The sequence below is a fragment of the Indicator indicator genome, chromosome 22, assembly GCF_027791375.1.
Source record: "Indicator indicator isolate 239-I01 chromosome 22, UM_Iind_1.1, whole genome shotgun sequence".
NCBI lineage: Eukaryota > Metazoa > Chordata > Aves > Piciformes > Indicatoridae > Indicator > Indicator indicator.
In genome coordinates this window covers 17,663,781-17,678,440 of record NC_072031.1, presented here as the reverse complement: position 1 = coordinate 17,678,440, position 14,660 = coordinate 17,663,781, and the positions used below count along the sequence as shown (strand labels likewise).

Below are 14,660 nucleotides of genomic sequence, written 5' to 3'. Positions count from 1 at the left end.
TTGTGGGGTGTTTGTGGTGGTGTTAGGGTCCCCAGGTGTGGCTGTCCCTGCCTGGGCTCCTGTCCCACCCCTGAGCTCTGGGAGCATCCCTGGGGACCAGCTGCAGTGGACTGAGCTCCCTGGGAGCATCCTGGGTGGCCCTGCCCATGGCGATGCTGGCAGCATCCTGGGCCCGAAGGCTGCACTGGGGCTGCCCCTCTTAAGCCCTATGGGATGCTCTGGGTGGGGAGCATCCCCCATCCCCCTCCCCCACCCCCCATCCCCATCCTGGCAGCAGATATGGAAGGGGAAGGAGCTGGAGATCCCTTCTCCAAACAGGGGTCCCCAGCTCCAGCTCTGCTCCTCACCCCTCCAGTCGCCCCCTGTGAGCACACAGCCTCTGCTGGAGCACATTCCTGTGCTGGGCCTGGGCTGGGGGCACAGCCCCCGGGCTCCTGCCAGATGTGGCCCTGCTGCTGTGCCTGGTCGTGGTGGCCTTGGTCATGGCCAGGTTCAGGATCAGGCTGGGTTTGGGTAGGAGGAGTCTGAGCCTTAAACCAGCACTTCCAGCTCACATCCCCACGTCTTGGGGGACATTCAGAGGTATGGCCTGGGTGAGGGCTGGATGGGGTCTCACCAGCTGCTTTCCCGCTCCATCAGAGTGCTGCTGCCCTTGGAGTCAGGGCTAGACCCAGGCTGAGCTGGGGACGAGCAGCTCTGCTCTCTCCCACAGAGGCTGGGAGCAAGAGCAGGCAGCCTGACCCCACCACAGGGGTGGTTGGAATCCCCAGCACCACCACCAGAGGCCAGCCCTTGCTTAGTGCCTGCTGGTTTCCCCCATCCTAGAGCATTCCACCGTGGAGAAGGCAGGGGCTGAAGCTCTTTGGTGGCTTTTAGAGCAGCACTTCAGCAGCGGCTCAGCTTCCCTCTTGCAAAGATATTTCTTGAGATGAATTTCATTTTCTTGCCCTAATAACCAGTGACTCCCAGCCCCCTCGCCCCCAGCTGCTCCAAGGCTTGCTAGCATGGTGCCAAGACACCATAGGGATGGGGAAAAGTGATCTGGAGCAGCTCCAGGGAAGTTTGGCTTCCAGTTCTGGAGATGTTCTGAAGGACACAGAGATCTACAGAGCTTTTCTGGAGCAGCTTCGAAGAGGATGGGAGAGGCTACAAGACATTTAGAGACCTTTTCAGAGGGTGTGCAGAAGAGCTCCAGAGCTTCTGAACAGCTCCAAATACTTTTGGATGGGTCCTGGAGCAGCATGGAGACGTTTCAGGGTCACTCAAACCTCTTTGGTGTCTTCAGAGGGGCATCGTTGGGGGGAGGGATTCAAACTGTTTGGAGAAGCCTGTGGACGTTACTGAGAAGTTTCAGTGCTGTGGAGAGGTCCATTGGGAAGGTCCAAGAGGCCTTTCAGAGGGTGTTGGAGCACTTGAGGCATTTCACAACCATGCAGAGGAGGCTTTGAGTGCTTCAGAGCTGCTACATCATCTCTTTCTATGACCCATTTGGAGCTGTTTCAAGGAGTTTGAGAAGAGTTTAGAGGACTTTAAAGAGCAATTGTAGCATCTGGGAGCCTTTCAGGGCTGCTTGGAGGAGCCTGAGAGCTATTTGAGCAATACTAGTGCTGCCTCGAGGTCCCTCCTTACAGAGCTCAAGGCTGTTGAGGGGTGGTTCACAGCTCCTGAAAGTGACCCAGCACCACACCAGCACCCCCAGAGCTGGGTACTTCAACCCCTTCCTGGAGCAGCTTCAGGCTGTTGGAGTCTCAGATGTGCAGGGGAATTCTTAAGGGGCTGCTGAGAGGTGTTTAGGGAAAGCTTGGTGCACACTGGAGCTGCTCAGGGGGGTGGAAAGCAGCTTGGGGCCCTACAGAGGTAGTTTAGAGATGGTCAGAGGTGGTTCAGAGCAGCTCAGGGATGGTTGGGAGTAGCTCAGGGATGGTTTAGAGCAGCTCAGGAATGGTTCAGAGCAGTTCAGGAATGATCCAGAGCAGCAGGGATAGTTGAGAGCAGCTAAGGGATATTTGAAGCAGCTCAGGGATAGATTAGAACAGCTCAGGGATAGATTAGAACAGCTCAGGGATGGTTCAGAACAGCTCAGAGATGTTGCAGAGCAACCCAGGGATGTTTGCAGCAGCTCAGGGATGGCTGAGAGCAGCTCAGGGGTGGTTCAGAGCAGCTCAGAGCAGGGTGTTTGGAATCATTGTGGGTGTCTCAGAGAGCTCAGGGTGTGTTAGAGGCACTTCCCAGCATGCAGAGGCACCCTGAGCTCTTTGCAGCAGCTTGTGGTGCTCCAGGGCTGCTCCAAGGAGTTCAGACCAACAGTTTGGAGTCGTCCAAAGGCACTCTGAGAGTTTATTTTGCACGTTCAAGCCCTTTGGGGTGGCTTGGAGGGCTGGGAGGAGCTGTGGGGAAGCTTAGAGGGGCGTGGAGCAGCTTAGCAGGGTGCTTTAGAGCATTTAAGGGATTTTTGGAGCGGTTCAGAGCAGCTCAGTGCTCCGAGGCCTTTAGCAGAGTGTGGCAAAGGCAAGGGGAAGCCTCCATGGCCTCACCTGCAGCAGATCCAAGCAAGTCCTTGCTGGTGCTCAGCCACAGCTTGGCCCCATCCCAGCCTCCCCAAACCCTGGGTGGGGTGACAGGTCCAGCTCTGAATGTTCCTCACCCAACCTGGAGGCCACCAGGGACATGCAGGGTGCAGACCACCCACGTCCCACCTGTAGGGAGCTCCACAGCCAGCCAGGTCTGGCCTCCCCCATCCTTATCACAGAATCCTAGAATGGTTTGGTTTGGAAAAGCCCTCCCAGAGCATCCAGTCCAACCAGCAACCCAGCCCCACCATGGCCACCAAAATATACCCCCAAGTGCCATGGCCACAGGTTTCTGGAACCCTTCCAGGGATGGGGACTCCACCACCTCCCTGGGCAGCCTCTTCCAGTCCCTGACCACTCTTGCAGCAAAGACATTTTTCCTCCTCTCCAACCTGACCCTCCCCTGGCACAATTTCAGGCCAATGCCTCTCCTTGTAGCACCTGAGCCTAGGGAGCAGAGCCCAAGCCCCAGCTGGCTCCAGCCTCCTCTCAGGGAGCTGCAGAGAGCAATGAGGTCTCCCTCAGCCTCCTCTTCTCCAGGCTCAACACCCCCAGCTCCCTCAGCTGCTCCTCCCCAGCCCTCTTCTCCAGACCCTTCCCCAGCTTCTCAGGACCTGCTCCAGCTCCTCAATGTCCTTCTTTGACTGATGCCAGGATTTGAGCTGTGGCTTCCCCAGTGCTGAGCCCAGGGGGACAATCCCTGCCCAGACCAGGACAGTCCTGGGGCAGAGGCATCCCCACTGCCATCCAGTCCTGTTTGGCTGCATCCCAGGCTTGGGATGCTCCATCCCTGTGCAAAGAAAGTCTGCAGGCAGCAATGGTAACAGCTTTTAATCCCACAAGAATTGATACATCATTGCAGACAACACTGGGCTTGCCTCTTGGGTTTATGTTTTGGGGGTGGGGGAGGAAACTTCCTTCATGTACCAGGCTGAGGAAAAAAGGAACCTTTTTGGAAATTACAATTTTTCTCGTGCTTGTTGGTTTGGTTTTTTTTTTTTTTAATTTATTTTCTCTTTTATTTTTTCCCTTCCATAGGGCCTCTAAAGCGTGGTGGATGTGCAAGTCAGTGCTTTGCTTTGCTTGAAAGTTCTTTGTTGGTTGGTTTGTTGTGTTTTTTTAATCTTTTTTTTTCCTGGTGCTTATTTACAGTTACAGTACCTCTTGGAAAAAAAAAAAATAAAAGCTCCCAAGCCCTAGGAGATGATTGTTTGAGGCCTGGGGATCCAGGATCCCAAGGCTAGAAAGGCAGATCTCAGATATTTATAGATTTATACAGCTATATATAGAAGCTTTGAGATACATTTCTCTCTTCTTTGAAAGTATTAAAAAAATGAGCAACCTCCCTTCTATAAAAATACCTAAACTCTACAAGGTAGAAAAAATGTTCCCTCTCCAACTTTACAACTGATTTACACCCAAAAAGCTTCGCTGCAAATGTACATTGACCTGGCTCCTTCCCAGGGACTCAGGGCAGGGGGGGTAAGCCAGCAGTGGGAGAGGGCTGCCCCCCCCCCCCCCAATCAGCCAAGGGTTGCTTTGGTTGGGTTTGGTTTGTTCTGTGTTGTTTTGCTTTGCTTTGCTTTGTTTGGTGGTGGGTGGTTGTGTTTTGTGCTGTTGTTGCTTTGCTGTGTGTTGCTCTGTGGTTCCTGGGGGGCCTTGCCCACCCTGCTGCCCCTTGCACAAGGCCAGGGGAGGTGTGGAAGAAGGAGGCTGATGAAGAGGCTTGGCTGGCTCTGGGGTTTGGCTGATGGCCCCTGGGACCTGTGAGCCACCAGGGACCTCCCTCCCCACAAGCAGGGTGTAAGGCTGCAGCAGCTGCCTTCCCTCTCCAGCTGCCTCCTGAGGACAAAGGGGGAGCTGGCTGCTGGGCCCCCATGGGGACACCACCATGGGGACAGAGAGAGGTGCCACCACCATGGGGACAGAGCAAGGTGCCACCATGGGGAAAGTGAGGTGCCACTGCGGGAGATGTGCCACCCTGGGGAGAGTGAGGTGGCACCATGGGAGATGTACAACCCTGGTGAGAGTGAGGTGCCACCATGGGAGGAGATGTGCCACCATGAGAAGAGAGATGTGCCACCCACATGGGAGTGTTCTGGCAGGCACCCCCTGCCAGCCCCTGTGGCTTCTGCTCCAGGCCTCTCTGGCATGTCCCCAACCTGAGTAGCAGGAAGAAGAGGAGCTCCTGGGGGCCTGGCAGAATAAATGGAGCTGCATCCTTAGGACTGCACTGGCCATGGGCTCCCAGAGCAGGGTGGTGATGTGGTGGCTCCCTAGTGCCAGTGAGCCAGAAGCTGTCTGGTGCCATCCTGGCTTTGGGCTCCCAGGGAGCTCTGCTGGCCCCTGCCCTGCTCTGCCCTGTGGCACAGAGGGTTCAGCCCAAGCGGCCGGGGCAAGCTCTCCCTCCAGGCCTGCAGCTATCATGGGCAGAGCCCTGCTCCAGCTGGCAATGGCACAGGTGGCTGTCCCCAGGGACCTCAGGGTGTGAGGTGGAGCTCTCAGGCTGCCCTGCTGCTGCTTGTGCCCACACTGGGGTCAGGGTGGGGCTGCAGTGTGAGCGGCAGAGTCCCCGCGGGCTGGCCAGCTCCCAGTGCCTGCAGCAGGGGGCATCAGGGCACCTCTCCTCCCACAGCCAGCCCGGCTCAGACACCCACAGCCCCGTGGCAGAGGGGAGAGGAGGGTGGCAGAGCCACAAACACCAAGGTGTGCCAGGGGGAGTGAGCCATGGGCAGCACAACTGGCTAAGGAGGCAGGTGACAAAGTGCTCTGATGCTCTGTCCCCACGGCAGCTGCTGGCCTGCCCCTCGCTGCCAGGCAGGGCAGCCAGGGAGCCAGCCTGCTCTGCACACACAGCAGCAGGGCAGGCACTGGCTGTGCCAGCTGAGTGAGGACATCTGCATCAAGGTAAGAATGAAAAAATAACAACCAACAAAGCACAAACCAAACCCAAACCCTGGCCAAGGCCAGGACTCATCTCCCTCTCTGCCAGCCCTGCCCCAGTGAGTTGAGTGTGTCAGGGACACTTTGGCAAAAAGCAGGTACAGGGCAGGGCAGCTTCCTTCTCCATCCCTTAGCCTGCAGTTTGGAGACCCTCCCCCCTAGTTCTCTTCAGAGCCCCCCTGAGGTGGCAAGCTCCTGTTCCCAGCCCAGCAGGTACCAGAGGAGCCAATGGGACAGTTCCCAGCCGAGGGGCAGCCTCCTCCTGCTGCCTGCTGCCTGCCTGTCTCTCTCCAGGTTCCCTTTCAGCCCTTGCAGCCAGGAGGGCTTCCAAACAACAGAGTCAGACAGCAGAGCCTGGCTGCTGGTTTGCCAGAGGCACACCCTGGGGGGCCTTAATCCAGCCCCTGGAGTGCCCCAGATGCTTCCTTGTAACTTCATCAAGAGCAGAGACGTTTCCAGGCCCTCTTCATCTTCTCAGAGCACCAAGTCTGCCCGGTGTGGGTGGCTCCAGGCTGCCCCTGCCCCTTACTTGACCTCCAGGATGGAGGGGTTGGTCTCCATGATGGCCACGATGATCCTGTCGATGTAGTCCTGCAGGCGGTAGTTGATCTCCTCCTGCTTCTGGATGGCTTCCATCAGCTGCACCAGAGGGCAGAGAGGCACTGAGGGACCCCTGCCCGGGGACACCAGTGGGGCTGCCCCCCACCCGGGCTGCCCCCCACCCAGGCTGCCTCCCACCCGGGCTGGTACCCACTCAAGGCTGGTACCCACCCAAGGCTGGTACCCACCCGGGCTTCCACCCTTGCTTCACAGCATCATTTTGGTTGGAAAAGACCTTTCAGAGCATGGAGGCCAAGCATGCAGTCCACTCCAACCAGGCTGGTGCTCAGGGATGGCTGAGAGCAGCTCAGGGATGGCTGAGAGCAGCTCAGGGATGGCTGAGAGCAGCCCAGGAAAGTGTCAGAGCTGGCCAGAGGAGAGTGGAGCAGTTTGGAATCATTTGGGGTGTTCCAGAGAGCTCAGGGTATGTTAGAGGCGCTTCCCAGCACGTCCCCCAGCACATCTCTGTGTCTTTTAAACCTCTCCAGGGCTGGGAATCCAAGCACCTCCCTAGGCAGCCTGGGCCAGGCTTTGAGAACCCTTTCAGTGAAGAAGTTTCTTCTCATGCCCAACCTGGACCTCCCCTGGTGCAGCCTGAGGCCATATCACTCTGGCCTGGGATGTTCCTGGCCAAGGGAAATACCCAGAGCTGCTGTCTCTGCTCATTCCTACCCTCCCCCACGTTCTCAAGCAGATGAGACCCTGGAGAAAGCAAGGAGCATCACCCCTCCCTTTGGCCCCCAAACACCCAGGTGCTTGCCCACTTCTCGGCCTCTGAAAGGCCTAATCCTGGTGCTTAGGTGGAGCCATGGAGCAGGAAGATGCCAACATCTCCAGGGCTGATGTCCTCCCAGCTCCCTGGGGTTTGAAACCAGCTTCAGACAGAAGACAAACCCTCTCTTCCTCCCATGCTGGCTGTGCCAGGAGGGGGAAGCTGTCCAAGGGCAGGCAAAGCAGAGCTGCCAGCATCAGCAGGTGGGCAGGGAGTAGCTTCCTTGCCCTGCTCCCAGGAAGGGGCTGGCAGCTGGATAAGCCCTGCAGGCCCTTCAGGCAGGTGTGGGCATTTCTTTGCTTCAGGTGATGCTGGGGAGAGAGCTGCACCACAGCCAGGGCCAGGTGAGCTCCTCCCAGGCCCTCAGCTGGCTGAGAGGAGAGGAGAGGCACCAGGCAGCCTGGGCAGATGTGCTCTGAGGTGAGGAGCACCCACAGTACCCACCTCATCTCTGGAGACTGAGCTGATCTCTGCTGCCAGGGATTCAGAGAAGGAGGCTGAGAAGAGGTTCTTGGCTCCCTGGATGCTCAGGTTGATGATCTGCCCATTCAGTTCATCATTCTGCTCCTTCAGGGTCCTGTTATCCTGTTGGCCACAGACAGGCTGCTGCTGAAGCATGTGGTGCCCGCAGAGCAGACCCATGGGGGGAGTGCAGGGCATTCTGCCCTGACCATCAGCTCCCAGTGCTGGGAACTGCACAAGAGCCAGCCCCAGCATAGCCTGGTGACAGGTGGGATGTGATTCTGTGAAGGGATGTGCTGGGGAGATCCAGGGACACAGCAGAGAGAGGCTCTGGAGCGCTCGTGCTGCCCTTCAGGAGGAGCCAAGCTCTGCTGTCCCAGCACAGGAGGAAGTGCTGGGCTGCTGGGTCAGCTCCCTGGGACAGGGCCCCCAGGCCCCCAGAGAGCACTGATGGGTGGCAGATGGAGCAGCCAGGACAGCTCCCTCCCTGCCCAGCCCTTCCTACCTGCTTGAGCTGCTTGATCTCCTGCTCCAGCTCCGTCTCCCGCGTCCTGCTGTGGTACTCCTGCAGCCCCAGGCTGCTGCTCCTGCCCCTCCGCTGCTCAGCCTCCAGCTTGAAGAGCTGCAAATGCTCCAGCTGCTTCCTCAGGTCCTCGATGAGCTGCAGCACCAGGCAGGAGCACACCTCAGTGCCACATCCCCTGGCAGTCCTGGCTGGGCTGACAGATGTGGGGACAAGTCCTGCTGCAGCAGCACCAACAGAGCCCTTTGAGGGGGCACAGCTTCCTCTTCCTCCTCCTTGCCTCCAGCCAAGAGGAGAGGGGCAGCTGCTCACACACAGGAGAGCAGCCCTGGAAGGACTTGGTTGGAGCACCAAAGGTTTTGGCTCTGGGGCTGCAGCAGCATCAGACTCCCCCAGCAAGGTGGGTCCCTGCTGGGCAGCTCCCTCCTGTCCCAGTGCCGGGAGTGCCTGGATCAGCCCAGTGCTGCCAGAATCACCAGTGGCAGCCATGCCCACCTTGAGGCTCCTTTCCCACCACAGCAGTGAGCCTGGCTCAAGCCTCCAGCTGGGATCTCCAGCCACAGATGCCTGGAAGGGGCCAGGAGGGGTCTGGGGGCTGTGTTTCTGCCCCCAGGCACACAGGAGCTGGTAGCTCCCACCCAAGCAACCTCAGCCCCCTCTCCTCCTGCCTGCTGGCTCCATGTGCCATTGTCACCAGGCTTCTGCCACCTCTTCTTCACTGCAGAGGAGAAACCAACCCTGTGGGCAGAGCCAGGGTGACACAGCCCCAGGGAGTTTGCAGCAGCAGAGGAGCTCAGATGAGTTTTGATGCAGATGTTACACAGTGAAGCTCCTGTGCAACCCTCACACAATCAGAGACTGGCAGGGGTTGGAAGGGACCTCTGGAGACCATCCAGCCCAACCCCCCTGCCAAGGCAGGGCCACCTAGAGAAGGTCACACAGGAACACATCCAGGTGGGGATGGAAAGTCCCCAGAGATGGAGACTCCACCACCTCTCTGGGCAGCCTGCTCCAGCACCCTTCAATTACAGAAGTTCCTCCTCATGTTCAGATGGAACTTCTGATGTGCCACTTTGTGCCCATTGCCCCTTGTCCTGTCTCTGGGCACCACTGACAGAAGCCTGGTGCCACCCTCCTGACACCCACCCTTGAAGTATTGATCAGCACTGATCAGATCCCCCTCAGTCTGCTCTTCTCCAGCCATAAACAGCCCCAGGGCTCTCAGCCTCTCCTCAGGAGGGAGATGCTCAGTCCCCTAACCCCTGTGCAGCAGGCTCAGGTGCTGCAGTTCCAGCTGTACCTGGAGGGGCACCAAAAGCAGCAGCTCCACACAGCCCCAGTCTGGGGCTGCAGGGCAGGAGGCCTCTGCTCACCTCCTGCGTCGACTCCTTCTCCTTCTGGAACTGGTGCCTCTCCTGACTCAGCTTGTCCCCCATCTTCCTCTTCTTCTCCTGCTCCTCCTTCAGCTGCACACTGAGGTCCTCGATCTCATCCAGCAGCTTCTGCTTCTCCTGCAGGGAGAGGAAGCAGAAGGCTCACACAGGGGCTGCCAGGGCCCCTCCTGCTCATGTGCTGGGCACAGCGTGGAGGAAGGCTCCTCCTGGTGGGGAGGAAGGCTCCTCGTGGGGGGGAGGAAGGCTCCTCGTGGGGGGGAGGAAGGCTCCTCATGGGGGGGAAGAAGGCTACTCTCAAGGAGGAAGACTCCTCTTGGTGTGGTGAGGAAGGCTCCTCTCAAGAAGGGAAGGTTCCTCTTGGGTAGGAAGGTTCCCCTCAAGGAGGAAGACTCCTCTTGTGTGTGGAGGAAGGCTCCTCTGAAGGCTCCCCTGTGTGGCCCTTGCTCTGGCAGTGGTGAGAGGAGCCACACACCAAAGCAGTGCTGCCAGGAGAGAGGGGCCAGGAGGGGATTCAGATGCCCTCCCCCTTTCTGGGCAGCTGGCGTGGGCTGTGGGTTGGGAGGGACAGGGCCAGCAGTGGAGCTGCAGGCCAAGGACAGGCATTGGAGCAGAAGGCTTCCCAGGACTGAGTGCTAGAGGAGCCAGGAGTCACAGTACCACAGTGTATCTGAGGTCTTCTGCCCCCTGGGGAGGCCACAGCTGCAGTCCTGGGGCCAGTTCTGGGCCACTCACTCCATGAAGGACACTGAGGAGCTGGAGCAGGGCCAGAGAAGGGCAACAAAGCTGGGGAAGGGTCTGGAGAAGAGGGCTGGGGAGGATCCCAACCCAGCCTTGAATCCTGAGCAAGGTGAGAGGGGAGAGGATCTGGGAGACCCCACAGTGCTTTGAAGACTCAGCTCAGATCCCAGCAAGGCCTTATCTGCCTGGGCAGGGCTTGCAGATGAAGCATGGCTGCTCCTCTTCCTCCCCTGCAGGGCTGGGGACAAGCTTCCACAAGAGGGCAGAGTGCCCTCCTGAGCCCCAGCACAGGGCTGGCACTGCTGCTGCTGTGGCTTCCTGCAGCCTGCACTGTCACAGTGATGTGGGATGGGTGAGAACCATGGAATTAGGGAATCATGGACTGGGTTGGGCTGCAAGGAACTTTCCAGTGCAACCCCTGCAGCCAGCAGGGACAGCTGCAGCCAGAGCAGGCTGCTCCCAGCCCCAACCAACCTGCCCTGCACTGCTGCCAGCCATGGGGCAGCTCCCACCTCTCTGGGCAGCCTGGGCCAGGCTCTCCCCACCCTCACTGCCAAACATTTCTCCCTTCTCTCCACTCTCAATCTCCCTCTTTCACTTCCATCCATCCCCCCTTGGCCTGTCCCAACAGGCCCTGAGAAAAACTCTGTCCCCAGCTTCCTTCTGTCCCCTTGAAGCACTGCAAGGCCACCAGAAGGTCTCCCTGGAGCCTTCTCCTCTCCAGGCTGAACAACCCCAACTCTCCCAGCCTGGCCTCCCAGCAGAGGGCTTCCTCTGGAGCTGAATTACTTAATCCCAGCTGCCAGGGACTGGGAACCTGCCTGGCCAGGGGTATGTGGCAGCTGTGGTGTGGGGTGAGGGGTGCAGGCCTGGCAGGCAGTGCTTGGAGCTGAGCTGCAGCAGGAGTGCAGGAGGCAGCTCAGCCTGGCCGTGCTCACCTCCTCCAGCCGCTGGATGCTGGCTCTCAGGCAGGGCACGCAGGACCTCAGCTCACTGTTCTCATCATCCAGCTGCTGCAGCCTGCAGACACACAGACACCATCAGGAGCTCACCCAGCTCAGCACCCTGGGCTGCAGCACCACCAGCAGGGCCCAGCCAGCAGCTGCTGAAGGCAAGCCAGCAGGGACTGAACCTGGCCTTCACCTCTGGGTTACTGCAAGGGCTGAGCAAAGCAAAACCCAGGCTGGAAAGGCAGCACAAAAATGATGTCAGGTAAGTGAAACCTCTCCCACATTTTCCTTTGGAAGCCATCAGGAAGATCCCTGCCTGGGACACTGCCAGGGACTCTGCCTTTGGACAGCTCTTCCTTCCAGGCTTCTTTGATGGAATCACAGAATGGGTTGGGTTGGAAAGGACCTTAGAGGTCACCCAGTTCCAACCCCCTGCCACAGGCAGGGACACCTTGCAGGAAGGTGGAACACATCTGAAGGTCAAACACACTTCCATGGGCCACTCATGAGCACCAGGGGTGCCAAGGCAGCTCCCCAGGAACACGTGGAGGGGCAGTGCCTGGGCAGCAGGGGAAGGCAGAGCCTGAGCCTGGGCTCACTCAGGGGGCTGGTTTTGGAGTGAAGGTTGGAGCTGCAGCCAGACTCAGGCTCCATCATCACCTTGGTCTCCTTTAACCAAGCTAAGTCTCCACACTTTGTGTGCCCAAAAGGCTGCAGCTGCACAGCAGCAGCCTCTGCCTGTGTCCCAGCTGCTGTGGGTGGATCCAGCAGCCCTGCTGCCAGCCAGCCCTGCCCCAGCCCCACCTGGCCTGCAGGTTCTCAATCTCAATGCTCTTCTCTCTTTCCATTTTGCTCAGCAGCTCCCTCTGCTTCTTGATCTCCTCCAGGAGTGTTTGGTCAGCCCTCAGCTCCTGCTCCTTCAGTTGTTCTTCGAGAGCATTTGCCCTGGGGGGAGGAAAGAGAGAGGATGAACTGCTGCTGCTGGCTCACCCTGCAAGCTGCCACCCCGGAGGGAGCAGACCCTTCCCAGCTCCCCTCCCACCACAGCAGAGCAGGCTGCAACAGAGCAAGCTTTGAGGGGAAGCACAACCATCAGCACCTCCAGCAGCAGCCACAGGAGGGGCTCACTCCAGCCCACTGGGAAAGGAACAGGAACCAAAGAATCCCCAGGACACTACTGGTGACCAACAGGGCACCCAAAGAAAGTACCCAGGTGGCACCTACTGAGCAGCCTGGGCTAGGGAGGGGTCCCTGCCCATGGCAGGGTTTGGAACTGGGTGATCTTGAAGGTCCCTTCCAGCCCACCCCATTCTGTGATCCTAGGCCATTGTCAAGCAACATCAAACTCCTTTCAAGGGGTAGACCACCAGGGAGGGGAGGTGATGGTGAAAGCAATCATTTTGTAATCCACAGCCCGTGGGGCACAGTTACAGAGTGCCAGCAGGATGGGGCTGGAAGGCACCTCTGAAGCTCACCCAGCCCAAGCCCTGCTCCAGCAGGGCACCCACAGCACAATGCCCAGGAGCACAATGCCCAGGGAGGGTTGGAAGCTCTCCACACAAGGACACTCCACAACCTCTCTGGCCAGCCTGCTCCAGCCCTCCAGCACCCTCACACCAAACAACTTTCTCCTCCTGCTCACATCCAACCTCCTGCCTGCCACTTTGTGCCCCTTGCCCCTTGTGCTGGCCCTGGGCACCACTGAGCAGAGTCTGGCCCCAGCCTCTTGCCCCCTACCCACAGCTCCTTTAGCTCTTGCTGAGCATTGCTCAGCTGCCCTCTGGGGCTGCTCTTCTGCAGGCTCTCAGCCCCAGGGCTCTCAGCCTTTGCTGCTCACAGAGCTGCTCCAGGCCCCTCAGCAGCTCTGCAGCCTCCCCTGGACTCTCTCCAGCAGTTCTCTGTCTCTCCTGACCTGGGGAGCCCAGAACTGGACCCAGGACTCCAGATCTCAGAGCATGCCTCAGAACAAGCTCCTTAATCAGAATCTCACAGAAGTTTCTAGGTTGGAGAGGACCTTTAAGATCTTTGAATCCAACCACAAACCCCAGGGCTGTGCTTTCACTGGTAGTGGCCATGGCAGGGAAATTCTCCTTCAGCCTCTTCTAGCATTTTGGGTTCTTTTCTCTGCCCTTACCCAGACTTGCCTCCCAGAGACAGGAAGCTCAGAGCCCAAACCTCTCAATCTCTCACCTCCTGGACAAAATCACAGAGGCACAGCCTGGCTCAGGTTGGAAGGGAGCTCAGAGCTCATCGCCTCCAAGCCCCTGCCATGCCCAGGGACACCTCTCAGCTAGACTCAGCTGCTCAAAGCCTCATCCAACCTGGCCTTGAACACCCCCAGGCAGGAGGCAGCCACAGCCTCCCTGGGCAGCCTGTGCCAGACTCTCACCACCCTCACACTCAACAACTTCTTCCTCAGCTCCACTCTAACCCTGCTCTGCCTCAGCTCCAAACCATTCCCCCTTGGCCTGGCTCCAGACCCCCTCAGCAAAAGTCTCTCTGCAGCCTTCCTGCAGGATCCCTTCAGGTCCTGGCAGGCAGCTCTGAGGTGCCCCTGGAGCCTTCTCCTCTGCAGGCTGCACACCCCCAGCTCCCTCAGCCTGTGCTCACAGCAGAGCTGCTCCAGCCCTTGCAGCATCTTTGTGGCCTCCTCTGGCCTCACTCCACAGCTCTGAGTCCTTCTCCTGCTGGGGACAGCAGAGCTGGAGGCAGGATTGGAGCCAAGCCAAGGGGCAGAATCCAACCTTCTTGATTCTATGATTCTATGATTCTAATCCCTCTCTCTGGCAAGGCAGGTGAGGGAGGCTGTTGCCAGCTGAAGCTATTTTTCACCCAGCAAGGACAACACTCAGGGCTTTACCTGCTTAGGAGCTGAGTGATGCCTCTGGGCCAAGCTGCTCAAGTGAAACCACTTCCCTGGCTGCAGAGTTCAGCAGGGCTTAGAGAAGCCTTTGTTGGAAGGGCTCCGTTCCCTGCCCTGGCTGTTACTTAACAGCCTTACAGCCCTAAAGATAAACTCCTGCTGCCTTTATCTGCAGGGCAAGCACTCTGCTGGCAGGGAGAAGCTGCCAGATTAGTGGAGACACTGATCACATCAAACAGGAGCCAAAGTGCTGCAGCCCAGCCACCAGCAGAAAGCAACAGGATCAAGGCTGGTGACAGGGAGGGTGGAGGGGGGTGGCAGGGACTCTGCTGTAGCTTCCACCCAGACCTAACAGGGAAATGAGGGCCAGAAACAGCCCAGGCAGAGTGAGGACAAATGATATAGACTCATGAAATCACAGAATGTTAGGGGTGGAAGGGACCTCTGGAGATCATCCAGCCCAACCCCCCTGCCTGAGCAGCATCACCCAGAGCAGGCCACACAGGAACACACCCAGGGGGGGTTGGTTGGAAGCTCTCCACACAAGGACACTCCACAACCTCTCTGGCCAGCCTGCTCCAGCCCTCCAGCACCCTCACAACAAACAACTTTCTCCTGCTCAGGTGGAACCTCCTGGGTTCCAGTTTGTGCCCCCTGCCCCTTGTGCTGTCCCTGGGCACCACTGAGCAGAGTCTGGCCCCTTCTTGCCCCCCACCCCTCAGATATTTACAGATATTAATAAGAATCTCTTCACAGGAACCATTGGGGATGCACATGTGGGGATGAGAAGCACATTAAAAAGATGTAAAAAGCACTGCTTGAGTCTCCTGCATCCGAGCAGCTCC

The 14,660-nt window shown here is 58.4% G+C and overlaps 1 protein-coding gene across 5 annotated transcripts in view; it reads right to left on the bottom strand.

Annotated features, from left to right (window-relative positions):
• Positions 1-6,038: 6,038 nt before the first annotated feature.
• The window catches only part of RAB11FIP3 (RAB11 family interacting protein 3), a 33,592-nt gene continuing 24,970 nt past the window's right edge, over positions 6,039-14,660 (bottom strand). For all 5 annotated transcript variants that reach the window (XM_054390997.1, XM_054391000.1, XM_054390998.1 and 2 more), the window contains 6 exons: positions 11,757-11,897; positions 10,941-11,022; positions 9,244-9,381; positions 7,853-8,008; positions 7,330-7,470; positions 6,039-6,152 (listed from right to left, as the gene is read on the bottom strand). In XM_054390997.1, the coding sequence (XP_054246972.1) occupies positions 6,039-6,152; positions 7,330-7,470; positions 7,853-8,008; positions 9,244-9,381; positions 10,941-11,022; positions 11,757-11,897 (772 nt within the window). The remainder of the gene's footprint in view (positions 6,153-7,329; positions 7,471-7,852; positions 8,009-9,243; positions 9,382-10,940; positions 11,023-11,756; positions 11,898-14,660) is intronic.